General features: G+C 52.7%; 2 protein-coding genes across 2 annotated transcripts in view; both read left to right on the top strand.

Moving 5' to 3' along the window:
- Positions 1-7014, top strand: part of PODXL2 (podocalyxin like 2) — a 52691-nt gene extending 45677 nt beyond the window's left edge. Inside the window, exons 5-8 of the mRNA XM_024580193.4 lie at positions 2548-2704; positions 3333-3394; positions 5700-5879; positions 6575-7014. Of these exons, the coding sequence (XP_024435961.3) occupies positions 2548-2704; positions 3333-3394; positions 5700-5879; positions 6575-6787 (612 nt within the window). The 3' untranslated portion in view covers positions 6788-7014. The remainder of the gene's footprint in view (positions 1-2547; positions 2705-3332; positions 3395-5699; positions 5880-6574) is intronic.
- ABTB1 (ankyrin repeat and BTB domain containing 1) lies at positions 6792-13718 on the top strand. The gene is given in 16 exon segments (XM_024580194.2): positions 6792-6836; positions 7152-7273; positions 8410-8472; positions 8505-8521; positions 8566-8604; positions 9593-9645; positions 9856-9925; positions 9928-10131; positions 10527-10593; positions 10595-10637; positions 11164-11247; positions 11326-11507; positions 13222-13363; positions 13448-13571; positions 13574-13651; positions 13654-13718. Coding segments are annotated over 16 exon segments (1398 nt in total).
- The last annotated feature ends 543 nt before the right edge of the window (positions 13719-14261 follow it).

Below are 14261 nucleotides of genomic sequence, written 5' to 3'. Positions count from 1 at the left end.
AGGTAACTTTTTTCCTCCTACGCATGGACACAGGCAGATGGCATACCTCTTAGAGCTCCACCGGGTGAGCGAGAAGTTTTTCAAGTCCCCATTTTACTGAAAGGGCTGCTCTTTGAGGCTATATCCTAGTTCTCCACCTTGCCTGGGTCGGGAGCACATTTCCTGCCTTCATGTGAGCATTGGAAGTCAGATCTCTGACTTTTTGATCCTATATCTGGGTCCCGTATGCCCAGGAATTACTGTGACTTTAATGCCAGCTTACTCTTGTGGCTTTGAGTTCCCTCAATTTCTGTCTCCTTTGGGTTTGAGGTTGGACATGCTTTTAGAGCATCTTCATTGTTTTGTTGTATTTTATCTGGTATTTCTATGTGTATGTAGCAAGGTGGAAGAGCAGAGCTTTCATCAGTTCCATCTACCATATTGCCAAATGTCAAAATGATCTGACAGGTAAAGACATGTCCCTTCCTGTTTGCTGTAAGGACCATACCAGTGGAGCTGGAGCCCCTATAGTAGGAGAAACTGTGAGATTTGTGAGAAGGATCATCTGCCAGGAGTCAGCAGGGAAGATAGCTTATAATAATCATGAGTGTACTGCACTTAAGAAAAGTTCTAATGACTTACAATATACATCCAGAAAAGCACATAGGGCTTGAGGTATACAGCTTGATGAATTATTTGGCTGAAGCCCACAGACCCACAATGTCAGTACTGGGAGAGTGTGATGACTGTATCATACTAAAAATATATCACTTATTTTGTAGATAGGAACTGAGTGTTAGTGGCCTGGGAGAGAAGCCCTGGCTTTGGATTGGAATCTAAATACTCTGGGTTCAAATCCTGGTTCTGCTGTTTATCAGCTCCGTGACCTTTAGCAAAATATTGCACTTCTATAAGCCTCAGCTTCCCCATCTGAAAATGTGGGCATTGATCCTAACAGCCAGGGCTTACAAGACAATTGGATTCAGGAAAATGTAAGGCATGCACATGTGGTAGAGTATAGGGCTGTGGCATGAGTGGAGGCACTGCTGTGGCAGGAGGGTGGCTTTTTGTTTGTTATATTTTGTTTTGTTTTGTTTTGTTTGCAAGCAGTGAGGCTGCTGGGTCACAGTGCATTCACCATGTACCCTGCTCAGACAGGTGTGGGCATGCACCCCCTCCCTACAAATACACACATGTGAAGGTGGTAAGAACCATTTCAGGAACTAGGGCTCTCCTAACTGCAAATGTCGATCTCCAGGTACCAGTCTTCTTCCAAATTCAAAACTCATTTGGGTTTTTGTTAGGCTAGTGAGTGCCAAGTCTGAGCCTAAATCTGGCACTTGCCATGGCAATGAGGAACTTTACCCTGGTGGCCTTCAGGTTGACATGACATCAGGGAAAGCTCATTAGCTTGGGCTCTAGCAGAAAGGACACTAGGAGTGTCAGGGGTTCCAGAGGGGTGGCCTAATGAGATGCCTTTGCCTCATGGCAGACCTGGCTTACAGCTTCACAGCATGGCACTCAAAAGTGCTGAGAAGCTGGCAGAGGGGTATCTGTCTGGGAGATACCAGACAGATGGGAACCAGACACAGGGTACTGTTGACTTCCCAGATACAGGAAGGAAAAGGCTGCTGGAGAGGAGCTGGGGGACAGGGGAGGTGGAGTGGGCAGCAGCTACAGAGCCAAAGGAGGGTCTCTTTCCAGATGGTGCTAGGTAGGGACAGTGGCAGGCTGGGAGCCAGAGGCAGGGTCTTGGCCTCCAGCCCCACCCAGCCTGAGCTCCTGCCACTCACTGTGTTCCTGCTCAGTGCCAGCTTCTTGCTTAAAAAAAATAAAATAATGTAATTACATATATATAAGGCCATGACAATCTAAAGAGTACAAGAGAGTGTCAGATGAGAAAGAAGACTCCTTATGTCCCTGCTCTTGCCCCCAGCCCTCTTTTCCAGGGGGATTGGGTTACCATTTTAACCATTTCTTTAGTTCTTCTGGTCACCACTACCATCATTAGAGTGCTGAGATACCTTTCTTGATTCCCAAATTTGGGCTGTATCTCTGCAATGATAGATGAGAAATGGGAACAGTTAGACTGCTTTTCACCTGTCCTCCTGGTCTTTGGTGGCTGTATGACTGAGAACATCTTTTGGTCCTTTACCCCCACACCCCAAAATATTTATCCTTTGCACTATACACATAGGCTCCATGAACAGTCTTTCATACCCCTTCACATGCTACACACCCCCTTCCTGGACTTGTCATCATATGTGGGCATATGTGTCCTCCCAGCTCAACTGAGAGTATCCCTGGACAGGTCCCATGGCCTCTTTATGGCACAAAGCCAAGGTGGGAGGGAGCACCTGGATGCCTATAGGGAACAAACCCACAGTCCTCCTGAAGGCCAAGCTCACAGCTTCTCAAGTGGTCCAGAGCATCCCTCTCTGTAATAGCCAGATGGTTTTTCCCAGTGTTTGGCTGATGGGTGGAGGTTGGAGGGGGGCTGGGACTAGAGGCAGGGGTAATTAGAGTTGTCTTCCTCACTGAGCATGGGCTCTCTTTCTGCCCCTGTAGGAGGTGTTTCGGCAGCACTGGGGACTGCAGCTCCTGGCCCTGGTGGAGGAGGTGCTACCCCGCCATGGCAGCGGCTACCACGGGGACTGGCACATCTCCCTGAGCAAGCCCAGTGAGAAGGAGCAGCACCTTCTTATGACCTTGGTGGGCGAGCAGGGTGAGCTGGGGGGGGCACCCACAGGACAGGTATTGGCATGTCTGGTGAGAGGGTCCAGGAGAGCAGTGGGAGGCAGGCCAAATCCGTAGAAGTTTCCTAAGGCCATGGGAGCTCTCCTGCAGAACTGTGGGAAAGTACAGCCAAGGGTTTTTGGATGTGGGCTGGGCTTTTAGGATGGCAAGATGAGGTGCTGGTTGGACTCCCTAGTTTAGGGTCTGTGAGTAGCAACAAGCTGGGAGACAGGAGGACAAAGAAGGTGGGAACATTGGGAATAGGAGGGGGAAGAGGTGTGGTTTCAGCACAGATGCCAGACAGTTGCACTGTACACTTTGTGGTGGGACGAGAAGGGGTGTGTTTAGAATGAGCCTTAAGGAGCTGTGGAAGTGACCTTCTGGTATCAAAACTGTCACTTAATAGGAACTCACTAATTTTTTTTAATGAGTCAACCAGTAGGCAGCAAGCAGAGGATAGAGTGGTCATGCATGTACCATGAGATCTGTGTGTGGTCAGGAGCCAGGGAGTGGAGCTCTAGAAGAAGCTCAGGTCAGAGGCTGTCCAAGGGACCAGGAGTCTGCAGGGGGAGAGCCTCAGTGGCCAAGGCTGTGCTGCTGCTGATGTCTCCCTCCAGGAGTGGTGCCCACCCAAGATGTCCTTTCCATGCTGAGTGATATCCGCAGGAGTCTGGTGGAGGTAAGAGGGCAGGGATGAGTTCTCCTGTTCTTTAAAGCTGTGGGAGCAGGGCTGCCTGAGGGCAGGATGGCAGCCTGCACCATGTGGTGCAAAGGAGCACAAAATAGACTCTTGCTCTGTAGCTCTTCCTTTCAGGTCTTCTAAGACACAGTTCCCATGGGAGAGACAGTATATGAGCACTTAACTACCAACCGCATTGTGCATGTGACAGCCAGGGGCAGAAAGGGGCCAAGGAGTGGGTGGTGGTCAGGAGAGGACTCAGAGGGGAGGAGACCTCTGAGGGGCATTTTGACAGGTAGGCAGGAGGTTTCTGGGTAGACAGTGGGAAAAACACCATGTCTGGCCAAGGAACTGTTCAGAACCCTGGTGGGTGGGAGCACATGCTGTGGCTTCAGAATCACAGGAGAAAGCATAAGAGGCATGGGCATTTCTTCAGAAACCATGGGAATAGACAGTGCTCGGCCAGCTGGGGTTGGGGGATGGGGCTTAGGGCACAGCAGGCAGCTGTGCCTTCTTGAGATTTACCCCTGACCAACTTCTTGCCCATCCTGGAGAACTTGGCTGAAGAACAGGCTGGCCACATGTGCAAAGTGGAGCAGAGCCATGGCCGATGGGAGGGGCAGGTCTCCATTCTCTCCTGCTCCTCATTCCACATCCCTTCTTGAGGACAGTCATCATTTCTACCAAAATCCCTTCTACTCACTGTGAAATCTGGTGATCTGTCATCAGTCCTCCTCCTTGAGGGCTGTGCAGTATTTGACAACAAAGATGAGCAGTTCATGGCTGTGGTCCTGCCTCCTCATCTGCTATACACAAGGTTGAGGGGTGAATTCTGTGGGGGTTCTGGGTTTTTTGATTAGCTTATTGAATGCTTACTGAGTGCCAGACTGTAATCTGGCCCTTTACCACCATTCCAGGGCTTGTGAGCATTAAGTAAGGTACCCTATTGAGTAATCTTGTTACTCCATTTAAGGTTAGAGCTGAAGCCCAGGGAAGGGCAGTAACTCCTCTGAGATTGCACAGCTAGCAGCTTCGGACCAGGCCTGAATGACTCAAGACCCATGTCTTTCACCATGATGCTGTATCTATACTAAGGGCTATTCTGGTTATGAACATTTGGGCTTGTGAACCCTGAGAGCTGGTAGGAACAGGCTGGCCTTGACATTCTTTTATAGACCTTCCTGCCCCTTCTCCCAGACCCTGGCAGTTCTGGCTTTAATGGACACTTCATGCTGTCTGACATGGCCAAAGGCATGCCAGGCCTTTGGAAGTATATTAGTGGGCAAATTTATCAAGTTTTATCAAGAAAAATTGACCCTTGATAACTTAAAAAGTCAATAGAGAAAAATACTGGAAACATACAGGTGGTTCACAGAAACCAAAGAAGAGCTGACTACCTGGCATTAGAAAGGGGAGTGCAAGGCAGAAAGGGGACTCCCAACTCACTGCACTAGGAGCCAGGAAACAGCACCTTCACCCTGGCACCTGTCTTCTGAGGAGGGTATCTCACCTTCTTTGCTCCCTTTCTACCTGGATGCTGATTTGTGGAGAAAACATCTGCTGGGCTGGGTCAGGACGCAATGCCTCTGGGCCAGAGCAAGCAGGCCCACCCAAGACAACCTGCAATGTGGGAATGGGGCTCAGCAGGTGACCACTGGTGACCACTCCAGTGGGAAAAGGAAGCTAAAAGCTGAGGGTGGCCCATGATGTGGCTGTCCCCAGCATCCCTTGCACTGTCTCTATCCCATGAAGACCAGGTTGATACTAGAATACCCCACCCCCAAGGTGGAAGCTGTGTCTCAGGGGCCTGAGCCTGTGGTGGTATGTGGTGGAGGATGTGTAGCAAGGGGATCACAGCTGCCTTTGTCTGTTTTTTGGTGTTTTTTTAAAAACTGGTGGGACAGGTGTGGGGACTCTGTTGAGTCTGGATCATGACTGACAGCATGGGAGGGCAGTCTCAGTGGGGATCAGGGCCACAAGTAGGTGGATTTAGAGCCAGACTTCTGTCACAACAGGGTCAGGGTCAATCAGAGCCGTGGTGGGGATGTCAGGGGAGGCAGGGAATGGAGATTTGGGTGGAGAGGTTTGGAGCTGCCCCCTGGTGAACAGGTGGGCATAGGGCAGAGAGAGTCACTCATGAACACAGATCCAGGCCTCTAAGGGAGCTTCAGGAGCCAGGAGTGTGCCAGCTCCTCCTCACAGCTTGTTCTTGTTCCTAAGCTCCCAATCCCATGGCCCCATGTGGAGGTGGGAGCCATGGCATCCCAGGACCTCAGCTGAGGACCCTGGCCCCTCCCACCCCCAGATTGGCATCCAGAACTACTCCACCACAAGTAGCTGCCAGGCCCGGGCCAGCCAGGTGCGTAGTGACTACGGGACGCTCTTTGTGGTGCTGGTGGTCATCGGTGCCATCTGTGTGATCATCATCGTTCTGGGCTTGCTCTACAACTGCTGGCAGCGCCGGCTGCCCAAGCTGAAACATGTGGTGAGTGTGGGGGTAGGTGGGGCAGAAGTCCTGGTCTGGGGACAGTGCTGGTGGAGATGGAAGTGCCCAGCAAGCTTTTCATCTTTATCTCATTTGGGCTGGCAATAGTTGTCCTGGGATGGAGTACTGCAGGTGAGGCCACCTGTCCAGTGTTCTCATTTCAGATGACCTTCTGTGCAGGGCACTAGCCCCAACCACAGGAGTTCTTCATGGCACCAGCCCGTCTTGGGGCAGAGTGGCCCTGCAGGCCTGAGCTCATCGGGAAATCTCATCAGAGAAGCCCTAGTTCAGCACTGCCCAGGGGTCAAGAAAATACTCCCCACAGAGGAGAGGGCAGGGCAAGACTCCCATTTTTCCCAGGAGTCCCATAGGGTCTCTTTATAAGGAGGCTGTGGGGAGGGGTCAGCTGGTGTTCCAGAGGCCGCAGGCTTGTTTAGTCAAAGGATGAGTAGAATTATTTTAAGAAAGGAGTTGGGCTGTGGAAACATAACAGAAGGGAAGTGCCATCTTTCGAGGGTCCTTGGGATTCCCTGTGTAGGGTTTTACAGACTAGGGAAGGCACAATGAAGTGACTTGTTCAAGGTCACTGACTGGATCCATGGGGCGCTAACAAGCAACTGGTGGGTTGGTCAGGGGCAGGGGCGGGCTGGGCCCGGGCGTAGGCGCTAGCCCAGCAGCCTGGTCCTGGCCCGCAGTCACATGGTGAGGAGCTGCGCTTCGTAGAGAATGGCTGCCACGACAACCCCACACTGGATGTAGCCAGCGACAGCCAGTCGGAGATGCAAGAGAAGCATCCCAGCCTGAACGGAGGCGGGGCGGTCAACGGCCCGGGGGGCTGGAGCACACTCATAGGGGGCAAGCGGGATCCGGAGGACTCCGACGTGTTCGAGGAGGACACACACCTGTGAGGGCATGAGCCTGCTGCATCAGATCAAGCAAGATGGACTGGGACGCACAGTAGCGGCCCCTCCCTCCTGGCTGCCGCTCCCCCACAGCCTGGTTCCCCCACAACCTGGTTCTGGGTGCTGGCTCCTCCCGCTTTCCCCTCACCCCAAATAGCCTTGGCATAGTCCTCCCCTCTCCCACCCGATGTCCTGAGGGGCTGGCACGGGACCCTCCATTAAAACCACTGGGAGCCCAGGCTGGGCCCAGTCCGTCTGCCTGCCCGACTGGTTTTTGCTGCGGGGCGGGTGGGGCTATGGGAACTTGAGGGTGGGGTGAGCAGGAGGGAGGAGTGGGATAGGGGGTGTTTGTTTACATCGGGCTCTGGAGCATCAAAATCGCTGCCACCTTCTCCGCTGCCTGTGGCCGGTTCACGCGTGCCCACTCATCAGTGCCGTAGATACCAGCGCCATCTTCGCCAGCTGCGGGAAGGGGGACGTGGGCATATTGCCGTGAGGACCCCGCAGCCCTGAGAGGATGCAGCACCCTAAGAGCGCCTTCAGCCACGGGCATGCAGGGGACGGCTCCAGGACAGGTGGACACCTCAGCACCAGCACCCAATCCACCGCAGGCCACTCGCCAACAGGCCGCCGGGAGGGGGGGCGGCTGTCACAGTAGCCTTACAGATGGGAGCGTGGGGACACGGTGGTCCCAGAGGACTTCTTGGAGGAGAGGACTGCCACAGAGCCCTGGAAGACAAGTGGGAGGAGAGGAGGTTCACCTGAGTACTCCAGGCTGAGGTCAGAGTAGGTAGGGGCAGGCCTGGAACTCCCATCTGTTTCCTCTCTCTGATGCCTGTGGACCTGGCGTGGGGAAAACGTGGGCCCACAATCAGCCTCTGGTCATTGGAGATTAGGAAATTAATAAATGCAGCTAAAGCACATATGGAGCTGAAATCGCCATCTCCATGACTCTGGCGGGAGTGGAGAGAGTGCCCTGTTGGGATGTGGGGCAGCTCTTTTACCTGGCCCTTCCTTCCCCATTAGTTATTCCTGCAGCTCCCATGGGCCCCTCTCTCTCATCTCCCAGGTGCCACCTGGGAGTTAGCAGATAACTCCCAAAGCTGAATGCTACTCAGCATTCCCTGGTCCAACCTGGACATTCCTTGAGGCTGCCCTGCTCAGTGATGGCTCCACCACTACCCACGATGACCTCCTTGCCTTGACATTGCATCACCTATTGTAGCTTTCTCCTGACTTCCACCTTCTAGAATCTACTTCTTAGTATACTTCCATACCACCAGGATGCCTACAGGCAGCTTCCTCCTTGGTCTCCCTGCCTACAGCCTCCCTAAGTCACCAGAGGGTCCTGGCTGAAGCAGAGCCCCCATCACCTCCACTCTCCGAAATGCCTACAAACCAGAGACTCAGCCTCTTCAGCTCTGGGTCCTGGCCTCTGATGTTCAGGGTCTGCCTTTTGTGTTCCCTTCTCCACACTATGTCTGTGCTGGTCTGCCTGTCACCTGCCTTACCTGGGGGAGGCTTCCTTCAGCCAAGAAGAATGTCTCCCCTCCCACTTCCATGGATCTCCCCTCCCAGACTATAAGCCTGTCTTGACCCAGGCTCTGACCTTCCCACTCCCTGCCCAGGTACCTGCTGGAGCAGTGAGATATGGATATGAATGTAAGAGACAAGTGGGATACCACCCACTTGTCAATGTTAGCTGGGTGAGTGTTCAGGGTAGGTGAGGCTGCTGCTTCAGTCCTGACAGCTGCCTCCCCATACTCCTTCCTTCTTCACCTCAGGTGAAACTGAGGAGCTGGTACTCTACCTCCTGGCCATTGGTGAGGGAAGGGAACAGGGGCTGTGGATGTGTGTGTACAGGTATGCAAGTGCTATAAGGCATGTGTACACATTTGCAAACAGCCTTGAGTCCTCTCTTTCCCTCACTCTACACCCAGTCAGCAAGTACTATTAGCTCTAATTTCAGAACCTATTCTCTGCTCTGTCTACCTCCCATCTCTACTGCTCCTGCCCATCCCAGCTACCACATCTGTCCCTGGACCATCTTTCCCTGGATGCAGTGCCAGCCTCCTTGCTAGTCTTATGGCTGCCTCTTCTGCTCTACCTACAATCCTCTGACGGCTTCTTAATGTATTTAGTGTAGAAATAGAATGCCTTGCTTTGCCTGGGAGCTGCTATGTGACCTACTCCTCCCCCATTGGCCTCTCTTGTTTGGCTCTCCCATGTGCTACCTGTTCCAGCCATACTGGTCTCCTCTGTGCTGCTCCAAGTTTGCTGCTGCCTCAGGGCCTTTGCACTTTCTATTCTTCCTGCTTAGATTGCTTTTTCCCAGGTCTTTGTGTGGCTGACTCTCCATTCAGGTCTCTGCACATTGTCACTGCCACAGTCCCCTTCATGGCCTCCCTCTGTGGCAGCTGCTGTCATTGTCACCCTTCATCTTGCTTTTTCTTCATAGCACCTGATATCATTTGTTAATGTTTATTGTCCTTCTGCCCCACTGAATGTCACTTCAGTGAGAACAGGGACCTGTCAATGGCAGTGTCCTCAGTGCACAGAACAGGGCCAGCCTCTCAGCCTATTCTGTTTTGTGTAGTCTGTGGTATGTGTGAGTGAATATGTGTGTGTGAGTGTACAGGGCTTTGCCTATGTGCCTAAGCCCTAGGATCAGAGTGGGCCGAGGGTCATTTAGGAAGGTGTCCCCAGGGTATATGGATCCTACATGTGAGGAGGAGGTGAGAAGGAGAAGGATGGAAATTAGGATTGCCCCAGGCCCCTCCTCATGCAGCCCTATGGCCCCACTGTCCCCAGGAGCCCACTGCAAGGCCAACACCTTCCAGGATGAATGCTGCTTCTATGAGGCTGTAAGTGATATCTTCTACTGGGCCCTGCCACAAGTGACAGCCTCCTACAGGAAGTGGGACTACTGTGACTACTTCCTCCAATAGTGAGACGGAGCACAGGGTATGTGGATGGCCTTTGCCCAGTGGGTCTGAGGTGGGTGTGGCCTGCATGGGGCTGAGGGCTGTCCTACAGGATGGGATGGGGGACTGGAGTGGTGAGACTGAGGAGAGGTGTTCTTTATGGTGCTCAGGAAGCCCTCCCGGGCCCATCACTGCATCAGGGGTGCATTCAGTGCCTACTTCACCAAATACTGGACACCAAATGGAAGGGCAAGAGCATCATGGTCCTCAGGCACCCACTGGTGCATCTCTCCCTGGGGTGGGGGAGCAGAGGGACAGCAGGGGGCTTGTGCTGGCCCACGCTTCTAACCTTCCTTCCTGCCTGTCTCTTCCTGCGGATCAATCCTGTGGCCTTCAGGCCCTGCTGCAGTGATCCCCCACCCCCAGGCCGGGGTTGAGCAGGCAGTGTGGAGGCTCTGTTTCTGTCCAGGAACAGACCCAGCTGTGGCCTTGGGCTGACCTTTTACTGCCTGGTGTTTTGTCCCCTGCAGTGTGATGCAATTCCAGTTGCCTCCTGGGTTGGATTGGCAGACAATGAGCTGGTGTATCTGACAAGGAAGAGCTTGTTTCACCCATAAACTGAGCTCCCCTCCTGTCTGTTCTGGGACCTATAGAACTCAGGCACTGGCTCTTATGGGGAAGTCAAGGCAGCATATAGGCCCAGAAGTCTCAGCGCTGCAGCCAAGTGACTGAGCAGGAGGGACCACCTATGAAACTACATGCCAATGTAGTATACTGTCAATGGCCCCTCTCAGGCCCTGAGCTTCCCACACTGCTCCCAGGCCACCTGGACATCAGTGTAGAACATAGTGACTGTGAGTGCTTGGCCAAGCAGTGCCAGCTATTGGATCAGTGACCTGGAGGCCAAGTGCAAGGTAGTGTCTGAGTTCAGTGTGTCTAGGCTTTGGGGTCCAGGGCTTTGGGCAGGAACTGGCAGGGACAACCTAATTCCCTGAAGCTACCTTGTCTCCTCTGCAATGGCATCCTTGCCATATACAAGTATGTGAAGGTTCTGAGCATCAGGCTCCCCTACCAGAGGACTCCTGGCTCTCGGAGGACCTGGTCCTACTGGCTGACTACACCCTACCCTCTGAGCTCCTACTAAGCACACAGGGCCTTGGGGCTGGGGCTGGTGGGCAGGAGATGTGTCTGGGCACTGGGCTGTGGGTGGCAAGTCCCACATTTGGGTTCAATTTCTTGTGTAGCCTTCAGCCAGTCACTTCCCTTTTCTGAGCCTAGTTGTTCACTGTTGTTTGTCTTGTATTTAAATATGCAGACGGGCTGGCAGCCCATGCCTCCAGGATCAAGGCAAAGTAGGCTCTTGGTGGAGGCCAACCTCTCTACCTTCTCTCACTTGCCTTCTCACTACCTTCTCTCTAATGGTATCTCCTTTTACATACTCCACAGTGATCTTGGGAGCTGCCCTTCCTTTTTCCTGATGTCTTCAAAATCTTTCCTAATACTTGCTTCCGAGTGGAGGGTTGCAGCTTTCTCTGTCACAAGGTGATGTCAAACCCGCTCCCTGGATTAAGCCCTGGGCCAGCTCCTCTGGGCACAGCCCTGGCCCTGGCTGTCCCTAAGCCTAGCCTTCCCCAAGTCTTCTTTTCTGGCCACAGTGACTACTTCCAGGCCCTGCTAGATGACCACTTTGGAGAGAATGAGGGGCTGGAGCCCATTGGTGACCTTCCAGCCATCACCCAGAATCTGGCCCTGCATCTTCACCCATGTTTTCTATCTACTACACATACAGCAGCCATGCCAAGGTTCAGGCTGGTGTGGGCTGTGTGTTCAGTGCCAGGGGCAGGAAGCACGATGGTCAGGACAGGCACACAGCCATGTCACTATGGGGCTTTAAGGCCCAGGTCCTGATTGGCTCTGAGAGACAGGTTTTCCATGCAGCTGGAGAGGGAGTGTGGGGCCCATTTGCTTTTTTCTTTTAGGTGGAGGGGCCCTCAGTAGGTTATAGAACAGAAATGAGTGACAACACCCATGTCATGAGCACATGACACTTGGGGACAAGTCAGCCACATAGGGTCCCCAAATTCTTCAACAAGAGGACTGTAGCCCTGGATTCCTGCAACAGTGAGGGTCTCTGAGCCTCCTGCCTGCAGTTTGCTGCAGACACCTGGGGTTCTCTATCTCCTGTCTTCTGTTTTCTTACTGCCTCCCTGTATCTTCACCTGCTCCAAGGCCTCCCTACACATGGCAACGTGGGCGGCAGCAGATAGTGCCAGGAGTGTTCTCTGCCAGGGTGTGTGTGTGTGTGTATAAAGGCCACTGTACATATGGTAACTTTTGGAAGAGAGAACTTTGTCTTCCCTTCATATGGAGGTGAGTATCCCTGGGCAGGCAGCTTGCTGGTTATTCATTCCACCTTGGGCTGCAGGCCATATCTAGCCTGTATGTCAATATTTTTTTTACAGAAACTACAACCACACCCATTCATTTCTGTATTGTCTGTGGCTGCTTTTGCACAATGGCAAATCTGAGCAGCTGTGACAGAGACCCTATGGCACACAGTATTTACCACATAGCCTTTTAGAGAATCCCTCCTACCTCCTTATTTCATTTCTCCTGTAGTGTAGACCAGCTCTCTGGACCCTGACACCCAGCATCCACCTTGGCTCATCCTGACCCCAGGAAGCTTTGCCACCCAGCAAGCAGCTTCTTAATGACTCAGAACAAAGACTTGGGCTCCAAATCTGGTTTAACACTGAGTTAGTCCCCCACAGAGCTGTGAGATCTTGGGCTAGTTACTCAACTGCTTTATGCTTCAATTTCCTCTTCTAGAAAATGGGGATACTGATAGTTGTTACCTCTTAAGGTCTTGTGTGGATGAATGTGCATACTGCACATACAGTGCCTGGCACAAGTAAGCACCATGCATGTGGCCTGTGATGGGTTAGCAGAGGTCCTGTCAGCTCTGTATTCAGCCTGCTTCCTGTGGCCATCCAAAGTCTGGACTGGAGCTGAGCACATGATCTCTTCCAGCACAGGGTACAACTATGGCTATGCCCTAAATCCCACAGCCTCTATAGGTAGGAGGGAGCTGGTAAATAGTTACTTCCCCTCCATTAGTAGGGTCTCTGCCTTAGTTTTACCAGAAGCAACTTTTGTCAGTTTTCTGACAGCATTTTAAGGCAGGCATGATTGTCTGTGGCTCACAGGGCAGCTGAGGCACAGAGATGAAGTGATTTGCCCAAGATGCCACAGCTAGAATTTCCTAGCTCATGTCTGTGTGGTTCAGAGCTCAGGCTCTGCTCTGCCTGAGGCATGGGAACCCCAGGCTCTTGTGTCCATTTTGGTTCCATTGATATCAACAGGGATCTGGGCCAGGCACCTGGCATGGGTAGGGAGCTTCTCCTCTGCCTGAAGCCTCCAACCTCTCTCCCCAGTAGGTCCCAACCTTACAGCTGGGATCCTGAGAGGTCTTGGTGACCTCAAGGTGCACCCTCCCTCACCCTCATTTCACCACAGCTGCCCCCCACCCCCAGAAAAGGTGGCTTATGATGTGCTGAGGATGGCTAACATGTAGCTATTGCTGGGTCTGAAACAACTGTGTGACTGCAGTCTGGCCCAGCTGCTGGATGAGGACACCGTGGTTGGCATATGTAGGTGTGTAGCCTGTGGCCAAGCTGTTCTGCCTGGTTGGCCTTGAGGACCAGTACAATGACATGGCAAGGTTATCAAGAAGGTGGGCCAGTGTAAGCTTTGGTGGGTGGGGGCAGGCAGTGGGCAGCAGGCATGCCCTGAGCCAGTCTGTTCACAGCTGGTAGAGGGGGAGGAGTTCTCAGAGGCTGTGAGGGAGGATGTGGTGGCTCTGGTGGCTGTCAGAAGCTGGGCTCTATCCTGCTGATAGATGACATCTGCTTCTACATGGCCAGCATGGTACAGATCTACAGCAACATTTAGTGATACAGCAGCAGCTACATGCTCTTGAGCACCTGCTGGTGTCTATTGGCCTGGACTGCTGACTGTCACTGGGTTAGGGGCTCCCTGTGGACTGCACATGTGGTCTGGTCAACCATGTGCTCCCTGGTGTGCTTGAGAACCTCAGGGAGGCTCATCTAGATATAAGCTTCCTCCCCCAGTTCACAAATCAGCCCCCAAGGCCCTGGGGTTGGGTATCAGGGAAACTTGGAGTGGGATCTCTTAGCCTCCCGCTCCCAGGAACATCTCCCCACCCGAGCCTGGCTTTCCCTGGCTTGCTTCCTAAAACCAAGTTACCTTCTTTTTTTATTTGTATGTTTTATTGATTATGCTATTATAATTGTCCCATTTTCCCCCTCCCATTTATCCCCCTCTGCCCCACACTAAACCCCCCTCCAGCATTCCCCACCTTACTTCATGACTACGGGACATACATATAAGTTCTTTGGCTTCTACATTTCCTATACTATTCTTAATCTCCCCCTGTCTAGTGCCTACCACTTATGCTTCTTATTCCCTGTATCTTTACCCCCATTCTCCCCAGCCCCCTTCCCGCTGATAATCCTCCATGTGATCCCCATTTCTGT

The sequence above is a fragment of the Desmodus rotundus genome, chromosome 10 (assembly GCF_022682495.2).
Source record: "Desmodus rotundus isolate HL8 chromosome 10, HLdesRot8A.1, whole genome shotgun sequence".
NCBI lineage: Eukaryota > Metazoa > Chordata > Mammalia > Chiroptera > Phyllostomidae > Desmodus > Desmodus rotundus.
This window is presented reverse-complemented; position numbering and strand designations above follow the sequence as displayed.